The following is a 22,564-nucleotide window of genomic DNA, read 5'->3' as shown; positions in this document are numbered from 1 at the left end:
GGGGCTTCCAAACACTAGCAAGTTAAAGGCTTTCCAGCAGCAGCATTGCAAGGGTGGGGAAGCAGATTTTGCACCTGGGCTGGTACAGTTTCAATAAGGATTTTGCATTAGAGATAATCAAGGTGTTTAAGGAACTAAACCAACTTCAAAATTACACTCAGGCTAAAGAGACCAGGTGGTTTCAGGTGTTTCCAGTGGGAGGAGGGATTTTTTTTTAAATGGTTTTAACCCAAAAGAAAAAGGTATCAGTTACAAAACAGTTACTGATTACGCTTAACCCTATAATATTTTTCTTTGTTACAGCAGTTAGCCGGCAAAAATGAGCACAAGGCAATACATCTTTATTCCTCAGGTATATGTTTGATTTAAACAAAACTGGGTAAGAGCATTCAGTATACTGTACTCCAAAACAGAAGCTGTAGTCTTTTCACTGGAAAGAAAGGAGGGAGGGAAATATCAGAAGACAGCTTTTATTTCATAAACAGTAATTTTGTTTGGGGCTGTGCACTACTGAAACAGGCCTAAATATGAAAGAAACTTAGAAAAAAATGAAACCCACTATAAACTGTTTTGCTTTAATTTACCAACTAAGAACGTGGACACAGGTTTATAAAGGAATAAGCCACTCTTACACAGACATAAGCAAGGAGTGGGCACAAAAAACATGATCTTATATCATGTAACTTGCTAAACTTGGGTGAATTCAAATGTATTACCTCTGCTTTTTACAGGGGTGATCTGAACTGGAAAGGCCAAGGAGTGAGAGCCAACACCTATACTTGGAATACGTGTCATGCCTCTGCTTCTATCCTAGGTTAGCTGTTTGGTCAATGCAACCAGGCTACTATTGGCCTCCATGTTACCTAATGGCAAGGTGCTGTAACTAGACCTACTGCAGCAGCTACCCACTCTGGAATACTGCTAAATTATAGCAGATTAGAAAATCAATGCACGTTATACTAGCGATAGTGTTGTGTTCAAGTCCTAAGAGTAGTTTGAAAGCAGCCTGTTCCTAGATCAAAAACTTTTGGGTGTTTTTGCAAATGTTACCCAGGACTGACTTTGATAGAGTACAATAACATTTGTTCTCTATTCTAGATATCGACCTGGAATAAAAAATAAACATTTGTAATTACGAACAAGTGTGCCTGCAGCATGTTAAAATTCACTGCCATTGAACTAGAGGCATTTACTGGAGAACTTGCTGGTGCGAGGGAAAGAATAAAGGTTTGAGTTTTCATGGCAACCATCAATCCTCTGGATCATGGTGTACACATTAAAGATTTAGTCAGATGCCTGATGACTCAGATTGTGGATGACAAATCCAATCCAAGAACGACGCAGCTTGTTACAAGTTTCACAGATCCATGTGCTGTCTGAGTTGGAGTGCAAGTTTGCAGCACACTGCTTTCTTCTTTCTCACTTTACTTCCATCCTCTAGATCAAACCCGCTTTATGCCAAGCTACACCAAGTACCAGAAGGTCCCTCCAGATTAAATGGGATTCTGTGCACTCCTCCCAGCTTTTGACATTGATGTTGAATGACTTCATATTTTTTTGCACACATTGTGGTACTGCCAAGAAGGGCAACTCCACTTTCTAGAGCCATCTTGAATCTCACTGTACAAAATATTCTTAAGAATATGATCTCCAGTTCTCCTGACATGGCCGAGCCATCACAACCTTCTCTTCTGATGGTGGTTTCTAAGTGTCAGTCCTGCATGCTACAGCACCTCTATGTTTGGCATTTTGCCTTCCCAGTTATTCTCAGGATCTTGTGCAGGCATCTAAAAATGGAAGTCGTTCAGTGTCCTGATGTGCCTAGTATATGTAATCCACATTTCTGAACCATAAATGTAAAATGGGTGCCCCTGCCCCACTTCTTTTAGAATAACAGATCTACATCAAATGCCCCCAATGGAGACCAACCTTTTGCTAATAAATGTGGTCTTTAGCACATGCAACTTAAGCCACTTCCCCAAACATGGGCTTTGCCCTCAACTAGAGCCAAGATTCAGGGAGATACCAGGAGCAGGACTGGAGGTGATGTTACTTTTCCCTTCTTTACCCAGTACCAAGCCACCACTAAGGCAAGAGATTAAGGGGCCTTTGCCCACAGGTCCTTCTCCTCTTTACAAGACACGAAGAAAGACACAAGCTGGGTGTTTTAGCCAGACTTGCTATTACAGAACTACAGTGAAGATCCTTTCCAAAAAGCAAACAAAACAGTATAAGAGAAGCATAATTTAACTTGAAAGATTTAAAATATCCTGGTAATAAATTTTAAGGCACAAGGGACTTGTAAGAGGTACAGCTTATTACTCCCCACTCCTAGCATCAGCTTTCCCAAGTCAGGTAGTAATACAAGTCTGATTATAAACAAAACTATTAAGCTTCTTGGTTGATTAAAATCTTAAAACACAACCACTTCTGGTTTGATACCACCACAAATATGCCCCAAGAAGGTACACAAAGAGTCTGTCCGCGTAAACCTGCCCTCCTAGCTTAGAAGTTTGTTTTCTTAAAATAAATATTTTTGTCCTTTATTCCCCTGGAGAAACTGTGGGGATATTTCCATACCATAGGAAGGAGAAAATAATTCAATTAGTTCTCTCCAAACAGATTCCCAGGTAAAAGGAAAGATACAGAATCCCTCTGAAAGCAGATATATAAAATAACCTGCATTTACAGACATGAAATGTCTGGATGATTTAGTTGTTGTTCTTCAAGTGATGTCCCCAGAAGCCTGCTCTTTCAATCTGACTTACAGTTCAGGAACAGCACTTCCTTGACCTGATCTGTCTTATTGCAGAGCATGCTGATAGCTTTTTTATATCTGGTAAGTGGCTGAACCTAACTACTTATTTCTAAATCAGCAACAATTTGAAAAGTTTGAAATGTGAGTACCACAGTAATAACTAAAACATGCATAGTCCAGATAAATGGAATGAGACTCCATCTCCATATTAAATCATAAACCAGTTAACTAGACCTACATGGCATTATCTACAGGAAATTCTACCCATCACAATTTCTATATTTACCCAGGCAAAGCTGCCTATCGAACACAGTGACACCAAGGAAAAGGGACATGATGTGGCCAATTTCAAATATCAAAAGAAAAGGGTCATTCTGACAATAGAGAGCTTAATTCCAGTATCCTTACAGGTAACAAGGAATACCTCACTGAAAACAGCCCATATGAAGTCAAGGTAGGACTGAGCAAAAATGAAAAAAAAAAAAAAAATAGTAATAAAATAAAAGGAGGGAAGGCCAGGGGGAGTTAAGGGTTCACATACCAAAGCAATTTTCTTCATTTTTTTCTCTCTCTCCCCCCAACAGTCACAGCAATATTTAATCATAACAATTTCAAAACAACATTAACTAAATTAGAGACGTTTTTAAATGGTTTCTGAAACCTGTACTCTAGATAATTACTGAAACTGCTGAAAGACAATAATAAACCCACCATTCTGAAATAATCTCATTCAATTTAAAATGAAACATTCATATCAACTACATCTTAAAACAGAAATAAAAGACAACAAATAGCAAAGCTATCATTATTTGAACATGTACAAGCTTGGGATTGAATCCTGCCTCTACTGCAATTAGAGTGATGATATCTATTACAATCATGGTCATTCTTGGCCAATGGCAATAAAACTTAGAACATTTTTTGGTTAAAGAATAAAGAGTATACATAGTTTTCTCATCTTTACTACCATTCTTCAATTTACTTCTATGCTGAACTTTCATTAAAAAAGGGCCAAAGGGGAGGACCCTCATGAGTGCAATAAATCAATCTACTTTATATAAACAGGTACATTTATGTTCTGAAAAACCTGGTGGCAGAACACTTCAACCTCCCTAGACACTGTACTGCTGACCTCAGGACTGCTGTTCTCAAGCAAAAAAAATTAAGAACAGTTTGAACAGGAAACTGCAGGAAAAAAGTCATCTACAAGCTGGACTGCATTAAGTCTGGTTTAAACAGGGATGACTTCATTACCTGGATTAGTTTTTGGACACCCTTTCCCCCCCCCCATGGGTTTATTACTCATTTACTTGTCTTTCCCAGTGCCCCTGTCCCCTCATCTCTCCCCACTTCCCTTGTCTTTTGTATTTTAATTTCTCTGTCCTTATAATCTGCTTTCTAATGATGTGAGCCTGCTTTCACAAAAGCTTGTGCTATTTTCTTGTATTACAGCCACTCCTCAATTAGTCAGTCTAGATTGAACCGGTAACAAACCGAAGTGATGTTCAGTGTTTGGGTGGCCAAGACAGGCAGAAGCTGGCACTGGGCCAGGCCAGATTCCTGGGTATACTCCCATGCACCAGGAGCCTGGGGGTGATCATGTGCACCATCCCTCGTGGCCAGGCTGTCTAAGGGTGCTGAACCAGCAGCCCAGGACTAATTGGCAGCCAGTGTCAGCAGGGGAAGGGGAACACCCACCACAGGTTGGCCCACCACCCCCCGCTCCCACCCAGGCTGGGATCAACCCCATCCCATCCCTTCCCCAGCCATCACCCTCTGAGGGGAAGAGTCCAAGGGAAAGGAATATATCCATCCCTCACCTGCACTGACCCCCCCCCCCCCCACCAGAGTCAGCCTGGCGCAGGGGAAAAGCACCCACCTGGGCACTTTGTGGTCCCGCAGCTGAGAGCTGAGATGGGATCATCTCAGACCCATCTACTCCTCAACCATGTCAGCTGGGGAAGCTGGAGGATCTCAGCTGGGTTTGAGCTCGGGGTGGGGGGGAGGAGGCATAACCCCCGCCGGTGGGTACAGCAGCAGCAGCAGGCAGGGACATACATGCCCAATGGTGTGCAGCTCCGGCCAGCACTGCACTTCACGGCAACGATCGCTTCCATCACACACATACAGCCCCTGCACTTGCACAGCACCGGAGGGAAGCCCCACACGCAGAAGACAACTGCCTTCCTTGTCCCCTGCCACAAAGGTCCCAGGACTCCATAGGGAATCAGGGGCTGAGGCTCCCCTCCACTTTTGGTAGAGTCCCAGGACCTGCACGGCAGGGGGCAGGGAAGGCAGTGGGATCCAGCACTTCCCTCCAGTGCTGCGCAAGTGCAGGGGCTGCACATGCGCAGAGGTGATAGAGGTAGCTCCTAGGTGCAGCGCTGGCCAAAGCCTCACATCACTGAACACCAGCGTCTGTGCCAGGCACAAGTGCCCCGAGTGCCCCTGCCTGCTGTTGCTGCTGCCGCTGCATGCAATGAAGGAAATGTGGGGGGTGCCCACACCCCCTCACCCTCCCTCACACCTGCACCCTGCCCACCTGAGCTCCATGCTGCTGCCTCCCCCTGGGTGAGGGCTCTACAATGCAGCCAGCCCCAGCCCCATGCTCCTGCCGAGCTGCAGCTCCCCCTCCCCACACTCCTGCCCCTGCCCCTTTCCCTCCTGGTGCCCCGAACGAGTGGGATGCCAGGGAAGCCAAGCAGGTCCCACAGTGGCTCCAGTAGCCCTGCCCAGAAGCTGTGTACTGGCTGGGCGAGGCCCTTCTACCCATGAGGGCAGGAGCAAGGCAAAATAGGGTTTGCTGGCAGGGTGGGGGTGTATACATGGGTAGCTCACTCCCACCCTCGCAGCAGAAGGCCTGGGTGGGGTACAATTAGTTGGTGGGCACCTTGGACCAGATGAAAGGATGGAGGATGGAAAAGGGAGGAATACTGATAGGTGAAAGGACCAGATCTCTAACAAGCCTTTTGCATCTCTAATGTATATAATTATTTGAGACAAGAGACATTTTACATGCATGGTAACAGATGATTCCGTTAGAATAAAAGCAGCATTTGTTTACTTGGAAATGATTTTTTAGTAGTTACATCCACTGTGTTTCTCCAAAACACAGTTATGTTATACTCAATAAGTGTTTCTGTGCCAATTTAAAGTGCTAGAGGGCTCCTCCCATTGGCGAAGAAGCTGGCAGATTTTTCATAAAAGATAATCTCCAGCTAAACGGTATTATTTGACATTCCTTGAAATAAGCACAAGTGCCAATTTGATTAACGGTCTGATAGATAGGTGGGAAGATGAACTGATATGCTGCCTATGGAATTCAGACACAGGTACTCATCTCTTATATCCCCACCACCCCCTTCCAGAGCAATGTGACAAACTGCTGCACGTGAAGCTGTGCTAGCGTCAGTTGGGTGAAATCAGAAAGTGTGAAATTTAAGCACTGCATAAGAGTACTGACTATACTCCATGCTTTAAGTTTTCTAGTCACTGTACATCAAGCTACGGAAGTATCAAAATCAGAGACGGGGAACATTTGAGAAGAAGCCACAGTGATGTCCAGAAGTGGACCAAAGATGCCTATTTCCTACACTTTCATCCTACCGATGCACATAATGCATCTTGAGCGTGCAACACTGAAGTCAAAATTTTACCATTTAATTAACGGGTTCAGGATCATGCCCACAGAAAGATACAGACTCATTCCCTCTCCAATACTGCTAAATCAAACAGGAAAAGCATGTTCAAGCTGTACCACATTTCTAGGAACACACACATCATTTGACTTCTTCGTTTTCTAAAATAAATAGTTATCCTTAGTAATACAGTAATTTGGTGCAACTTGATGCACAAAAAAAATCAGTTTTATCAAACTGGATTTCAATGCTCTAACTACCTAACAGCGATTGGAAAATCTGTTGCCCTAGAATGAAAGCTTTTGCCACGTCTTTTCAAGCTCATAATGGTGCAAAATAGATATAAAAAGGCTTGTGGGTTTGCATTTTAATCAGATTACCTCTAAAAGATATATTTAAGCATGCATTTCTTTTTGGGCGTTGGGAAGAGGGAAGGCCTATCAAGGACTTCTGGTAAACAAAACTTGAACATACATCAGCATGGGAGAAGCAATCCCAAAACATGAAAGCAACCATTAAAAAACTGGATGAAAACACTGTCACATGCATAATTTTCTAAGTCAGTGGTTCTCAACCTTTGCAGAATTGCTATTACAGAACTACAGTTTAAATGAACCCTTTTAGACTAAAAAAAAAAAAATCCAAAAAAACAAACAAACAAAAAAACCTTCCCTGTTGTGGTAGAATGACTAACCCACAAAAAGCTCATCTAGTCCATTTCACCTCTACAGGAACAAAGAGGGAAAATGATTCTGTAAAAAGTGCTTTTAAATCTACACAGTAAGACTTCAGAAAAAAACAACTTCTCTCATTTCTTCCAGTTATGGCAATTTTCATGTTATTTGCAACACTAAAAAATAAACTGTTTTCAAAAAAATCCAGTTCTTGAACTTGACATTAGCTCCCAAATATTTCTGCAACGTCAGCTCATGACATTACCAGTGCCGCAGCAAAAAAGGGGGAGGGCGGGGGCGGCAAGCAGGACAACCATCCCAGGCACCGAAGCGAAGGGGCGCCAACAGGCATTGCTCAGCTGGGGCAGGGTACAGGATGGAGCCATGAGTGGCTCTTTTGGAGAGGGGTGCGGGGATCGGGGAAGGGCAGCTCCCGCTGCTGCGTGAACTCCTGGGAAAGCATGGGGGGGGATGAACACATGCCCTCCGGATCTGTGTACGGGGTGAGGGGAGGCTCCCACTGCAGGTTTTGCCCCGGGTGCCAAACTTCGTTGCTATGGCACTGAATATTACATATTTCAATGCTGGAGAACAGAGACCTGCGCCACTTTACTCATACTAGCAGTCCTAGAAGTGTTAAGCCACACGTGCTGAAGTGCTGGCAAGAATGAGATGCAGTGTCTGAACGATCTTACACTGAGCTCTGCAGCAGTGCAGGGGGGCAGGGAGGGAGAAGAGGGAGAGACGAGCATGCAACTTCCTGGGTTCCAGAGCTGTGCAGAAACGGCAGCTCCAGCAGCCATGGGGATTAAAACACCACTGGCTGCAGGGGCTCCACTAGCTCTGGCGACAAGTCCTGCAGGCCATCCCATGAAAAGCCCCAGGGACTGATGACCCACATCCAGAGGCTGACACTGGCCCATGGGCTGTGTGTTTCACACCCCTGCAACAGACCATTACTTGTGTCCTAATGAGCAAGGCTGGGCAGAGGAGAGGTTGGGGCTCTTCATATCGCTTTGTCGTCACTTCATGTCTTTTGTTCTTGAAGAACAGAATAATCATGCCATTTTCTATCTATTTATGTACAGTAAAAGCTCTGTTATCTGGCATCCCCAGGGAATGGGAGATGCCGGATAACAAAATATGCCAGTTAACTGCTACTTCTCCCACCGCGTCTGGGGTATCCCTCCGCCACATCGCCTCCCCTCCCACGGGCCCTGCGGGACAGGGAAGAGGGCCCTGCACGGCCTGTTATGCCCCCGGGCTGTGAGGGCTCGGCAGCGCAGGCTCCTTTGCCCCGGGCCATGGGGGCTTGGAGAAACCGGAAGTGCCGTGGTGGGCACTTTCGGTTTTGCTTTATCTTACAAGCCAGCATGCCAGTTAGCAGAGCATGCCGGCTTGTAAGATGCTAGATAGCGCAGCTTTTACTGTATGTATTTTTGGTAGAGTCCTACTGCTGTTTATGAACTCTTCCTTTGTTTTGACTATTTTCAGATAGTAATTGGACTCTTAAAATCCTTGTATCAAGAAATGAAAACTCAAACAGTTCTGCTCACATCAGAAAAAGTGACAGTTAAAAACAGCAGTGCCATCACTTCTACATTTAAAAAGACAGAGAGGGTAGGGAAAGCTATACAGAAATCAGACCCGGTCTCACGGGAAAAGTTTTTGCCATTACCATTAGATAGCAGTAACTGTTGCCTATTGTGCAATTCCTGAAACGTAACCCACTGAAGACAGATTTTGGCTAGGTTTTTCCATAATAGGTATGTCTTCGGGTGATAAAAGGGAGCTCTCAAACATTTTTATCATTTCTTTTAAAGAAGTGGGTACTAAAATTCGGAGGACTGAGGAGCTCAAAGTATGATACGACTCTGACTGCAGGCAGTAAGCACTGCAGACTTTTAAGGAGACCTACCTAACTGCAAAGAAACGTGGTTAATCAAGTGTAAGACTCACTCGCTCCTTAGGGTTTTCACATTACTCCTCATGGGATAGAATGGGATAGAAAATGGCCCAATTCCCCTCATAAACCTGGGAAATCTGTTTGATACAAGCTGTTTAAGATGGAAACTATACATGTTGCTATACTCCCACTTCCACATCCTGCCTCCACAAGCCCCTGGCTTACATGAGGGGCGCATGAAGAACATCAACTTCCTTTTATAATCTACAGGATTAAAGAGTTTAGTAATGGCTCCTTAGCTAAAACTGCAGCAGGTAAATAAGACTATCAGGGCCACACATTTCTGAAGCGGTCAAAACACAAAACCTGAATTATACATTCCAAAACATATCAGTCTTGGGACTTTAAGAGATCCCAACAGATTTAATATAAGTTTCTTCATAGGTATTAAGGAGCCTGTAACTTCTACAGGCAGAAATTTATGTAGTCTGCGAGTCAGCTGACATTCAATGAACTTAGACCTGCTGCAAAACATACTTGGGAGAACTTGAAAGCTCTGTGAAGAAACTTGCTTTGGTCCAAGTTTCCTGATCAAAAAGGCAGCTTACAATCCCTTGAAAACAGAGATAATAGATGTGCATGCACATGTTGTAAACTTTGGGATTGCATGGTACAAACACTGCAAGGAATAGTTTCCTTCAAACTAGCAGACTAAGATGCAACAAGCCAACAACTATCCCAATATGTCAGAAGACTCGCATAATAGTTTTGGTGTTAAATACAAAAAACAAGCTTTTCATAATGAAAATTAGCAAGCCAGAAAATTATGGCAAACAACCAGTATGCACCAGTTTTCTATATTCCTCAATTTGATTGCAACTGCGCTGCCAACAGCAAAAGGAAGAAAGAAAAAAAAAATCAAATCCTAAATTCTGCAGGAAAAAACAATTACTAAACTTACAATTGTCCTATATTCAGTTCATATTTCATGTGCATGGAGGTATTTTATAGGGAAGGAATGTTCTAAACTTACCATATATATGAAAAGAGGCACAATGCTCTGCAATGCTCCCATATATTGTCCAAGAGCTATGTTAAATCGTTCAATATAGAGATCTGGAGGGCTGGCCTGCAAGAAACCATAAAAGGCTGTAAAAATTTAACTAGAGAAAGAAAGAGAGAGACAGAGAGGTAAAAAGACCACAAGCTACACTTTCAAGTTAAAACTCCTGCAGCTGAAAATGGATTTGACATTTCATCGAAGAACAACCAAACATTATCTGAAAATTTACGTTTCCAATTACAAATCCCGCTAGCAAAAATACCAGCCAAAAACAAACAAACACATAAACAAAATACTTAGCCTACACTATCCAATTTTCTCATAGAGGTCTGTATATCTGCCTAATATATGACATGTATTGCAATAAGTCTAGAAAGCCTAAAACAAACTAATATACAGCATAACCAAGTCAATTTACTTTGAAAAGTTCTGGCAAAAACAGACCCTGCAATTGGGTTTGTTCCTGCATGGATCCATTTGCAAAAAAAACCAAAAACAAATCCCGGAGACAAACGGTGTCATTAAACTATGGCTCAGCAATCAAAGTGGTTGCAGGCGCACTGTCCCAGCTCTAGGAGGCACCATGCCACCTTTCCCCCCCCAAAAAAAACAACCCAGAGAAGCACTTTGCTGTTTTTAGATCTTGCAGAAGGAAGGAAACAAGAAAACAGACTTGGTCAGAGATGTCAGGCTATGTATTTCTGATAAACTTCCTGTGGTGCTTTAAGGAGTGTAGTTTTGCCTGGCCTAAGAGGCACAAATATTGCAGTTTGCTGTGTGAAGAAATGGGAACCTGCCCTCTTTTACATCAGTGCTAAGCCCAGGCAGCTCTTCAGGCTTTTAGTCAGGGAAACACACAGAATGAAATAGGGGTTAAACCCCAATGTAAAGGGAGTAAGAGTTGATTGCCCAAATAGGATGCAGCACTATCTGATGTAAATACCCTATCATAAATGCCCATGGTGAGATGGTATCAACTCCCCAACTAATACTGTATATGCGTTTACTTACTGCAAAAAAAATGCTTGCTTTTCATACAGGTCCTAATTTTCTCTCCTAATATACCTAATGAATACAAAGAAAGCACTGGTTTTCACAGCAGGCTCCTAATGGCATGTAACAGAAGGAGAGGTTAAAAAGTAAATCTAAAGCCACAATGGAATAAAAGGGGGTTTCAGTACATTGTAATCAGTAAGAAGAGATACATGATCAAAATGAACACGTAACAAATTTAGGAGGAAAGTTCCGGATTTAGTTCTCAAGACTGGCCAACTTAACTTTTAGTATCAAATGTACACAATGCAGAAAGGCATGTAAGTTTTGAGCTTTGAGGACTCCTCTCTCGTATACATTATACACAAAAAAAATGCATTTGCTACAAATGATATGCCACTAAGTCTCCTCTCCTAAGCAAAAGGTACCTCTGCACCCTCTAAATCAGGAGGGGCCAGCCTGCAACACATATGCCACAAGTGGCACAATCAGTCCCTGTGTGTTGCACGTGGCAGCTCAGACAAAGGGCCAACAGCACAGGGGAGATCAGGCAGAGAGCAGAAAACAGAACAGTTGATCAAGTAAGGGAAGGGAATCAGAGTGGCATGGGGCTTACTATATTTATTTGAATCCAAGGCAAAGTTTTTCCCAAGTAGCCTGGGGGGAAAAAAAAAGAGGTCTCACCTTGGATTCAAGTACAAGCACAAGCAAGACAGTGCTCAGGCCCTGGCTTTGGCTCCAGGCTCAGGGCTGAACCTGGAGCTGAAAAGCCACCTGTCCCGAGCTGGAGTGCTTGGCTTGGTGGGGAAGCGGGCACACAGCAGGGAAAGCCCAGGGAAAGCCATGGGGAGAGGGCTGGGGCGTACAGCCCGCTCCCCCACTCCCTGCCCTTACTTTCTGCTGTAGCTCTGCTCCAGATAGGGGCACTCAGCAGCAGCAACCCCACCCAACCAAGCCAGGGAGCCGTAGCAGCAGCTCCCAACAGGCCAGACTGGGGTTGAAGGGACCTGGAGCAGAAGATAAGCAGGGAGGGGCAGCTGGATTGGAGGAAGGGATAGGGTGGGGAGCAGGCAGGCAGGCAGAGTCATTGGGGTGCACCAATAAAGATTTTTTTGGCCAATACTAATGGTTGATTATTAACCAGCCATATCGGCCGATACCTATCCAATAGCCGAAATGCAGTTCAGCAGCTTGGAGAGCGCCGTCTAGCTACTAAGTCAGGGGAGTGAGGGGGGGGAGGATTGAGAAAGAGGCATGGGGGAGGGAAGGGGTTGGAGGGGGTGCAGATCGAGGCCCCCATGGTGAGGGAGGGAGGGACGGAGGGAGGGAGTGGGGCTGGGGCGGGTGCTGCCCAGCCCAGGACGGGTTGCAAGACAAAGCTGCAGGCAGCTCGTCAAAGGGAGTGGGGAGGTATGGGGCTGCTCCTTGGCACTACACGCACCCCTGGGACAGATATGGAAGGCATTTGCCCCCACCCCACCGGATTTGTGCGTGGGGTGTGGGCAGATAGTCCACTGCGGGCTCAGGGCCTGAGGCTATACTCCCCTTTCCCCAGCAGGGGCTGGGCCGAGGCAGAGCAGGAGGTGACAGCGCTGGGAAGAGGGGCAGGAGGTTTTCCTCTCCCAGTGCCACCACCATGAACCCCCCACCCCCCAAAGAAGCCCCAGCCCAAACCCCTGGGCAGGAAGAAACCAGCACAGCCCCCAGCAGGCAGCCAGCCCTTGCCTTGCACACACATCGGGGTGGGGAGGAGGGGGGCAGGGGGGGGGAGCACATGCCCCCCATGCCTCCCACAGGGTACATGCAGCAGCAGGGAGTCTCCTGCCCTCCCCACCCCCAGCACTTCACAGATGAGCTGCCTGCGGCTCCACCCCATGCCCTGCCCCTGCCCCACTTCCTCCTCATTCCTGGCCGCATGCATGTAGCATTTATCAGAGCATTACTGGCTACACTAGGCAAAAAATGCCAATTGCCAATAATGTCAATTTTCCTTTTATTGGTGCCAATCCAATATGGACCGATATATCAGCATACTTCTAACAGACACAGGCACAGAGCGGAAGGCAGGCACATGGCAGGGAAGGGAACAGGTAGCAGGGGAGCAACTGGAGTAAGGGGTCTGGCCTCTCTCACCCCACTGCTGTTTTCCCTACAACAGCAGTTGGGGGGACAAATTGAAGATGCCCCCCCAGTAATTAGATTCTGTACATCGACAATTATAACAAATTTATAATTTTCCATCTAAAGTATCTAATTATTGGGGGATCATCTTGGATTCAAGTAAATACAGTAGTTTGTGACAAACCTGCCCAAAAGGTTGGCCTTCACTGCTCTAAAACATGCACCCTCCATTTCCCCACCCCAAATAGTCTCCAAAGGATAAGTCCACTTGTGCTACCTGAACAAGTGATTTCTGATTTAAGAGGTGGTGTGTAACAACTGAGGAATGTTCTAAAAAGAGACACTTAGATGTTGAACAAATAAAGAGACTCCTTCAATCTTACGTTAGGCATCTGTCCTTCTCACACAAGTAAGCAATTTGCACGTAAGATTTTCTATTAAAAAAATTCTGCAAGCTACTTGTAATATCCTATTCCTTTACATCTGAACACTCTTATTCAATACAGTATAATCTAATCTGCCATTAGTTTCCTGCATAGAAGGTTTTAGTTAGTATTTTCCCTCCAAAATGAGCATAACCTAATTCTTGTCTAACAAAGCACTTGCCACTAAACTCTACTGATTAGTGACTTGTCCATCTCTAAATGATACTTGGCTCTCTCGAGTCCCTAGGATACCCTAACTTCACAAAACTCAGCAAACCAAAAAAATATAAATTCAGTAACCACTAACTCCTTATAACCAAACAGAACATTACGGGTTGGTTTCCAATCCAAAGAGATGACTCACTGATTTCAGCAGAACTATACATGTGCCTTAAGATGCAAATGTTTAAAGGAATGCTTGTGAAAAGGCTATACTATCAGCCAAATATACCAATTCCCACTGTTAAATAATTAAATGAGTAGATTAACATGTCCATGCTATCTTTCTTCATAGTTTCACATTATATCTATCATTTACAATGGCCAAAGAATTTAACAGTAGGAAGGACTGAATATCAAATACCATTTCCTTCCAAAGAAAGATCCTTGCAGTTAAAATAACCTGCACTTTTCCTCTAAAGGATTTTCCCCCTGCTTACCAATTAACACAAAAAAGCTCCAAACTTACTAGAACAGTATTACTGTAAATTTTAAAACTATTTCCTCACCTTTGCTGTTCAGAATTCCTTAGATGTCTAAATGTAAGTTTATATATTCCACCAAGCTTCTTTCTATACGTTAGACAATATGTTAAGTAGAAGAGTTGCTCGGAACTGTCAGACTTCAATCAATCTGGTTTCAAGGACTCTTTCCACTACAGTATATCTATAGTCACATAAATAGCCCCAGTGACTTCAGTAAGCATACTTGCATAAATGACTGTATTAGCTTACAAAGTCAGGCAGCAACAATGGATCTAGTACCTACCAGCCTTGACAAAGTCTGGTTAATTAGACATCATTAAGATTAACCTAGGAGTGACTGAAACAGATTGGCACTTCTTTTTAGAACACCTTTATCATAAAAATAAAGATACGATTCAAGCCAAAATGTCCCATTCTTGGTCTTAGTCCAGAAGCAATTATTGAAGAGATAACAAAAATCCATTCTGCCACTTAGACTGTGGAAAAAAGTAGCAAAGTGTGACAATTACCTTTTTACAACTAGATGAAGTGATTATGAAAGTCTTTAAGCTGCAGTTTTCCTTTAACTAAAGAACTGTAACAGCAGTAACACTTAACAGAAAAGCAGAAGATACCATTGCTAGGGTATATATGAATTAAAACCACCAAAAAATCTACCACTAAAACTTACTTGGTAACATCATCACAGTCTGCTGTGCAACCACACTGAATTTTGAGTTCTGCAATATTTCCCAAGTTCTTGACAGTCAAGTTAAACTACAGCCTGGATGAAGTAAATGGAAAATTGCTGAAAGGGGACTGCATAAAATGCATGGGTGGATACTGCTATATTACTGCAAAGAATCCAGCCGCAAACCTACAACGCCCCTGGTCTGCAGAACACGGCAAAGAAGAGAGAGAGAGAGATGGAGTACAGCAAAGTCAAGAAGCAAAATTCAGACAGAGGAAAGAAACAACAGTCCTGCTGAACAACAAAGGAAGCCAAGAGAAAACCTGGAGAAGCCTCCCCACCTGAGGCTCAATGGTGAAGGTGTACTGGCACAGAGCTCTAGGATGAGCCCCCAAGACAATCCCAGAAGAGTCCAGCTACATACAAACGTCGCCAACCTTAGCAATTGCCTTCTTTGGGCTCCTGGTACCTTCATAAGCAACACACGCCAGCCAGAATCACTAATGCCTGTAAAATGTTTCACAAAATTTTCTACATCCTCCTCGACATGCTCTGTTCTACTCCCTTCCCATTACGGCCACAGGCTTTGAAAAGTGCCCCTCTATACTCACTATGCTGGGAGCTGCTGAACTGTACAAAAGCAAGACTTATCCACTCTGTTAACTCTTCATGGAAAAAAATTCAGAGAGGTCTCACAGATTTTTTTTTTTTCCTTGTAGGCCAACCCTTTAAACATTAATGCATTCAGGTGCCTTAGCAGGGGCTCCAAGCCTTGAGCACAGAAAACTAGGGATCAGAGGAAATGCAAAAAGCTAAGAGGTTCATTGGAAAGTACACCTAGACATTATGCAGCAAGACAAACATTTTACATGGAGCCGAACACCCACAGACCATACTGAATGGACCTCAACTCCAGGCCTCTCCACCAAAGGGACAGTACGGCATGTCACAGTATTCCTTCCACCCACCATCAGTGGAAAATAAGGCACATTGTTATGATTATTCATACACTGACCTGAGATTCATGCAAGAGTTGCATTCCTGCCAGTTTTAATTTTCTGAAAGCCTAGATTTACTTTGCCTCACACAACTGATATGATCTCCAAATCATAACTCCTCATAAATCATTTAAAAGCGATCTACAATTCAGAGCGATTATGCCATTCTCGTTATGCTCCCAAGTCCTCACTCAGCTACACGATGTGCTCCTGTAATGGTCCTCATGCCAAATCATTTAAAAACAGCAAGCAATTCTTTCATTTCTCCTTTTCACTAGCCTTTCCCCCTTTACTTCAAAAATATTATGTTAAGCACAACTATACACAGCTCGTAAGCAGGGATCCGAGCTTTCCTTTCACTGTGAAACAACACAGTAAAAGGCAATTTTCTCACTTCAAGGAGAAAAACACAGATTTTCTCCTTTAAAGGAAAAAAATTGTGGGAAACAGCAGGTTTCCCTTTGCAGGCTGGCAGAGCTCCAGAGCTCCCCACCACTGCAAGCACTCCCAGGGGGGTGGGGAGCACATGCCCCCCAGATTTGTACATGTGGTGGGAGCAGATGCAGAGCAGGGACCCGGATCCACAGCCCCCTGCATCCCGCTCCCAGCAGCACCTGAGCCCTGGCTACTGCCCATGGGAGGCGATGGCTGCTGCAGCCCAAGCAGAGCTCAGAGCCCGGCCCCCAACAAGCAGCACGGCTGGAGCAGAGCCCGTGGGGAGGGGCAGCCGTGGGCCTGGGCTTCCCCACCCTGCTGCCCACTCCCCAGAGGCTTCCACAGCCCAGAATGCAGGACCCAGCATGGCAGGGCAAGGAGGCTCAGTACTGCCACCGGGAGCCCCGCAACATCATGGCAAGGTGCCCCTTGCCCACTTGGCAGCAGTGGGGGTGGCAACAAGGAGTTGTGCCCCCCGGTTGCTGCTGGGTGGGCAAGGGGCACCTCCCAGTGTTGGCGCTGGACTCCTGGCGGCAACACCCAGCCTCTCCGCCCTGCTCCACTCTGTCCTCCTGCACTGGGTCCTGTCCAATGGGCCATAGAGGCCCCCAGGGGAAGGGCAGCAGGGCAGAGAGCCCCGAGCCTGTAGCCATCAGCCCACATCCCCCCACCCCACCATGGACTCTGCTCCTGACATGCCACCCATGGGGGAGGGGGAGCCAGGCTCCGCAACCCTCTCTACTACAGCAGCCACTGCCTCCCAAGGGCAGCAAGCAGGCCTCGAGAGCTGCTGGGGGGGCAGGGGCCTGCAGGCCCAGGTCTCTGGCCCCGCAGCCATGGCTGCAGGAGGGGCAGGAAGCTGCAGGTGGGAAACGAGGGGCAGTGGCCAGGGGACTGTAGGTTGGGAGTGAGGGGCACCAGCAGGGCTGCGGGGCTGTGGCTTGGGACTGAGAGGCAATAGCATGGGCAGGGCACCAGCATATCAGGGATGCTCAGCGCCATGGGGGGGGGCAGGGAAGGACACACAGCCACAGCTGAACCTGCATCCTGGTGAGTGAAAAGGGTACAGGGAGCTTTGATTTTTCATGATAAAAAACCCAAAATCAGATGCCAAAATTTATAGGTATTTAGGACTTATTATATTATAGTCATTGAGGCACTGGTAGGCTTCCAAACTGCTTTAAAATTGTAAATATATCAATAAAATATTGTGTTCAGTTGGACACACACTGACATGTCACTAATTTTGGAAAAATGCAGATTTGGGGGGTTTTAATTAGAGAATTTGCAACTTGTAAACAGAGAAGACCAAGATCCCTGGTCATGAGGCATCTCCAATGACTTTTCAATCTGCAAAATAAGCATTTGTTAATCATGCCGCTTCTGCTAAGGCAATAATCCAATTTTCTTTGTTGCCGTTTGTGCCTCTGATGTAGGGTTTCTGAGGCATGGAAGCAAGGGGGATCTTTAATAATATAGGAGTTTCTGGAAACAAAAGACTTTTTTCCCCCCCTCACATCAGCATATTCACATCAATAACAACACCAATGACAATTCTGGCAGACATCAGTAGTTACCACCAGTTTCTGGACTGTCACAACAGTTCTCCCTCTGAGGTTATCTGCACTGGACAGCTGGGGATGCACAGCAGGAATTACATCCAAGAGTTATGCAGCCACTTGATTGCTCCAGATTTGTAGCTGGATCTGATCCCTTTGCTCAGTACTTGTTTTATAGATCCAACCATGTACCATATACAGCAGACAATTTTTCAGGGTTCATCTCAAGACATTCAACCTACGCAGTCTCATTTCTACTGCTGCAGAACAGTGGCAGTTGTGGAAGTTCCTCAAAAACAGAAGTATTATGGGCCAGCCTTTAGAATAGACAAGGGATCTTCACTGACCTGCTCACCAGCCATGCTATGCAAGGATAATATGGCTCTAAATGGAGGAGCTATGGATTTTTTTTTAAATGGCACTGCACAGAAGAGCAGGTACTGTGGGAACCTGGTCCCATATTCCAAGAGGAATGGTATATCACACTACATTATGAAACCGTTTCACAAACTGGATGGCGATATGGGCAAGAGGTGAAGGCAGGGGGAGAGGTATAGAGTTCCTACTCAGTGTAGGAGCCTTATAATTATCAACCAAAATAAGAGCCAAAATGGGAGTGCATATTTCACACTTTTCACCTCCAAAAGGAATAAGTCTTTCTCCCTCTTCTGGCAACAGAATCCTTGGCAATCACACTGCTTTAGAAGAGGCAAGATTATTAACGAACTGAACAGTACTAAACCTAATGAATTTGGCAAACAGCATAGATGTGCCCAGGTTTTGTTGAAATACACCTGGGGATCATGTCTTCATGTATAAACGTGGAAAATATATACTGAGAGAGAATGAGCTGTAACAAATTAACCAATTGTCATAAATCTAATCCATTCTAATAGCAACATTTTATGTACATAATCAAAATTCCTTCCTTAAACAAGCCAAATACACATTTTTTATAACTGCTGCTTTAATATTTTGCTCTTTGATTACCTATATTCCTTTTTCTATAATTATTAGGCCTCCTGATAAATCCACTCAGACACAAGGACAGAGTTTTGATAAAACCCTTTATTAGCAATATCACAGAGAACAGTGTAAGCGTAATTTCATAGCCTTGAACCTCCCCCTCTATCTCCCCCCCCCCCCATTTATAACTAGTTTCCATATATCTTCTCAGATTTCATCGAAGTGCAAGTAATGGCACAAATCTAGTTTGAGCCTTTTTTTCTGATGATCTGCATAAGTCAGGCAAGTGTGCATGTGTGGCCAATACTATATTCTCTTAAGACTTCTCGAAAATCCTCAGAGCAGAAACAGCACTAAATTGATGGCGGTCTCTGCTTTCTGTACAATAGCAAGCACATTGTGGCATTTAAAAACCACGGAAGTTGTGTTCTTCACCAAGACTAGAGTGAAGTCCATGTCAGAGATCACATTTATGGCACAATTGACATGTAAATGATGTAATATGTTGCTACGTGTCACATTCAACCAATTTATGGCGCCATAAAATGGCAAGCAAACCACAAAGATATTATGCATATAATGGAACATCTTTGTGGCTGGTTTGTACAGTGCCATCAACTGAATGTATGACTCGTGCCACCTGGGACTGTCCAGTCCCAATGCCAACAATCAAGACCATGGTCAGCACCAGGACAGCTAAGGTCCCAGGCCCAACAATAGGCTGCTGAGCATACAGGTTGAAAGGGAGCCCCCTCCTGAGAACCCTGCAACCCATGAACTCAGGCACTTTAAGGCAAGCTGGCACATTTGCTGTCATGTCTTGCACGGCAGCTGCAGGCCAAGGCAGTCAGCATGCCAGGCCCTTGGCTGCCAGACACACAGGGTTAAACTCCCTGGAGGGGAAGAGCCACTAAGGCTGCCTCCACGCCCTCCACCCTGAAGCGTCCTGATAATGACACAAAAAACATTTCTAGGGAGTGAAGACTATACAAGAGATGGAAATGTCTAAGCACAGGCTTACCTAAAGCTCCTAGGCTGCTTACAGACATTAGAAACACGCTTTCCTGGAAGCAGCGCATGAGTTCAACCTGGCTCTGCAACATCTGCATAGATCGGGCACTTCAGTGGGGGATTTTTGGCACTTTTATCTAACAGCCAATTCAATCAGCTATTAAATAAAAGCACCAAAAGAGTCGCACTAAAGCACCCAATCTATATGGACGTTGGGCAAGCTGGATCCAACTAAAGTGACACCTCTTCAGGGCACGTGCAGGGCTAATTGTGGAAACGCATGGGGTTTGAAGTAAAGGGCCAGGTTTTGTTTTGTTTTTTTAAACTTCTGTAAGCAGCTTTAATGACTAAATTCTAGTCATCACAAACTGACAAGTCTTTGTAGCAAAATATGGAAAGTTGCTCTGAAGTAGAAGATAGGGAGGAAAATAAAGCTGCTAAAATCTGAACATTGTAATATAGCGCTAGACAAGATTTGACATTCTGCCGCTAAAACTCTAAGGAACCGGAAAGATACAAATACTGCCCTTTTCACATGGTTTTTATCTAGTCATGCTACTTTGTGCTGGCTTTTAAAAATCATTCTATTTGCATACAACAACCTCATTTATAAACTGTAAACAGTCTCCACAGATCCTCACGCTTAAAAGTCTTAAGTGATTTGACAGTTCAATTGCTTTTCACATGGTGCTGTTAAACGTATATAGAACAAGGAAGTTCAAGATCAAAATGAATGCGTACAAGGTTTCTACTCTGACACTAGCAACATTTTCATTTCCAGGTTGAACAGAGGAAATACAACAATTAAAGCTCCAAATGCAACAATTACAACAATAGACAAATACAACAATTAAAGCTCAACCTCCTTCAACCTTGCTGCTTAGCCTTGCACTGCCATTTTATGTCCACCCATGAAGACTGTGGTTATTCCAGTACAGAACATTTAAGCAGGACTCAGCAATCAACTTCTAAAATGCAAAAAGCAACATTATGTCTCATAATGTGTAAAGCTAGGAACTACAAGGGGAGTGCAAAAAGCTTTCAAATAGTTAATTTGCAAAGGAAAAACTAATTACAAATTAAAAAAAAAAACACCTCATCCACCACAGCACTATTTATTCTAAGAAGAATGCTACCGTGTAGTCCATAAGGCTAATGCAACAGAGCACTGTACTATGCTGCTTTCAAAATTATCACATATCTACACTCTATTGCCACCTGCAGTGCAAGTTATGAATATCAAGTTAATTGCCAATTGTACTGGAGAGATGTTAGTTTTGTTACAAGAGTACAAGATGAAAAGCCCTTTACCAATCTATCCGACTGTTACCGTTAAAAACTGTTCTATTAAAGTAAATAGAAAGAGGGACGCCTTAAAAGAGACCAAGCTAACAAATATTTTCAACAGCAATGGTCTCAAGTCAAAAGTGAATTTCAATGGGTTCAAAGATGAGGACAGATTTTCATAATACAAGAAACTACTAGAAAAGAGGAGACTAGAGACACCCAAACTGTTCAAGTATTGTTTAGATATTTGGCAATTTATTTTCTTGTCTAGGACAACATTTTAAAAGGTGCACCAATATATCAGCGCGTGTCAGATCTGCACTGATAAAAGGAAAATTGACATGATTGGCAATCGGCTTTTTTTGCCCGGTGTAGCCAATAATGTCACTGATAAATGCCATGTGCATGCGTGCAGTCACAACATGCACCCAGCCAGAATACAGCTCAGCAGCTTCGAAAGCAGCATCCAGCCGGTAGGTTGGGGGGGAACAGATCAGAGCAGTGCCGAGGCAGGGACAGGCACTGCCCAGCCAGGCAGGGCGGGGAACGGAGGCATGGGCAGCATTCCCGAGGGGCGCGGGGGGGTTGGGAGGGAAGCAGCTCCATGTCACACAGCTACACACCCCCAGGGGAAGCATGGGGGGCCATGCGCCCCCCAGATTTGTGCATGGGGGGAAGGCTGACTGCCCACTGCAGGCTCAGAGCCAGGGACTGCACTGGCTTCTTCCCAGCATGGGGGCTGGGCTAGGATGGCGGTCAGGCAACAGCAACCGGGGGGGCCTACGGTATGGGTTATGTCCACCCCAAACTTCGCTGCAGCCACTCCTCCCAGAGCCACCGCGGTCCGCCCTGAACACAGTCCCAGCCCAGCCGCAATGCCAGGAAGATACCAGTGTAGCCCCTGGCCCCAAGGCCACAGCAGACAGCCCACCCTTGCCCCATGCACAAATCCAGAGGGCACATACCCCCATGCCTCCCCCAGGGGTACGCACAATGGCAGAGACCTGCCCCCCTCCTCCCCCCAAGGCTCTGTTCTGCACCCCACCCCAGCTGGGAAGTACCTGCTCCTGCCCCAGAGACACTCCCTCCCTCACTGTGGGGGCCCCGATCTGCCCCCCCGCCCCCCAGACTTACTAGCCAGATGCTGCTCTCCAAACTGCCAAGCTGTATATCGGCTAACAGATCGGTATCAGCCAACATGGTTGGTTAATTATTGGCCATCAGTATCAGCTAAAAAAATCTTTATTGGTGCACTCCTAAGTATTTTGCTTGCCTGCCATTTTATCTTGTTACTCTTTTTGGCACAAAGTTGCAATTCTCCTGCTTTGCGGTAGGTCCCATCACATCAGTTCAGAA

At 44.9% G+C, this 22,564-nt stretch overlaps 1 protein-coding gene across 2 annotated transcripts in view; it reads right to left on the bottom strand.

The window, feature by feature from the left end:
* The window catches only part of CACUL1 (CDK2 associated cullin domain 1), an 84,281-nt gene that overhangs the window by 40,019 nt on the left and 21,698 nt on the right, over positions 1-22,564 (bottom strand). The window contains exon 4 of one of the 2 annotated variants that reach the window (XM_006276183.4): positions 10,010-10,105. The exons of the other annotated variant lie outside the window; for it this stretch is intronic. Coding sequence (XP_006276245.1) covers positions 10,010-10,105 — 96 coding nt within the window. The remainder of the gene's footprint in view (positions 1-10,009; positions 10,106-22,564) is intronic. 2 annotated transcript variants of the gene reach the window in all.

This window comes from Alligator mississippiensis, chromosome 6, assembly GCF_030867095.1.
Source record: "Alligator mississippiensis isolate rAllMis1 chromosome 6, rAllMis1, whole genome shotgun sequence".
Lineage (NCBI taxonomy): Eukaryota > Metazoa > Chordata > Crocodylia > Alligatoridae > Alligator > Alligator mississippiensis.
This window is presented reverse-complemented; position numbering and strand designations above follow the sequence as displayed.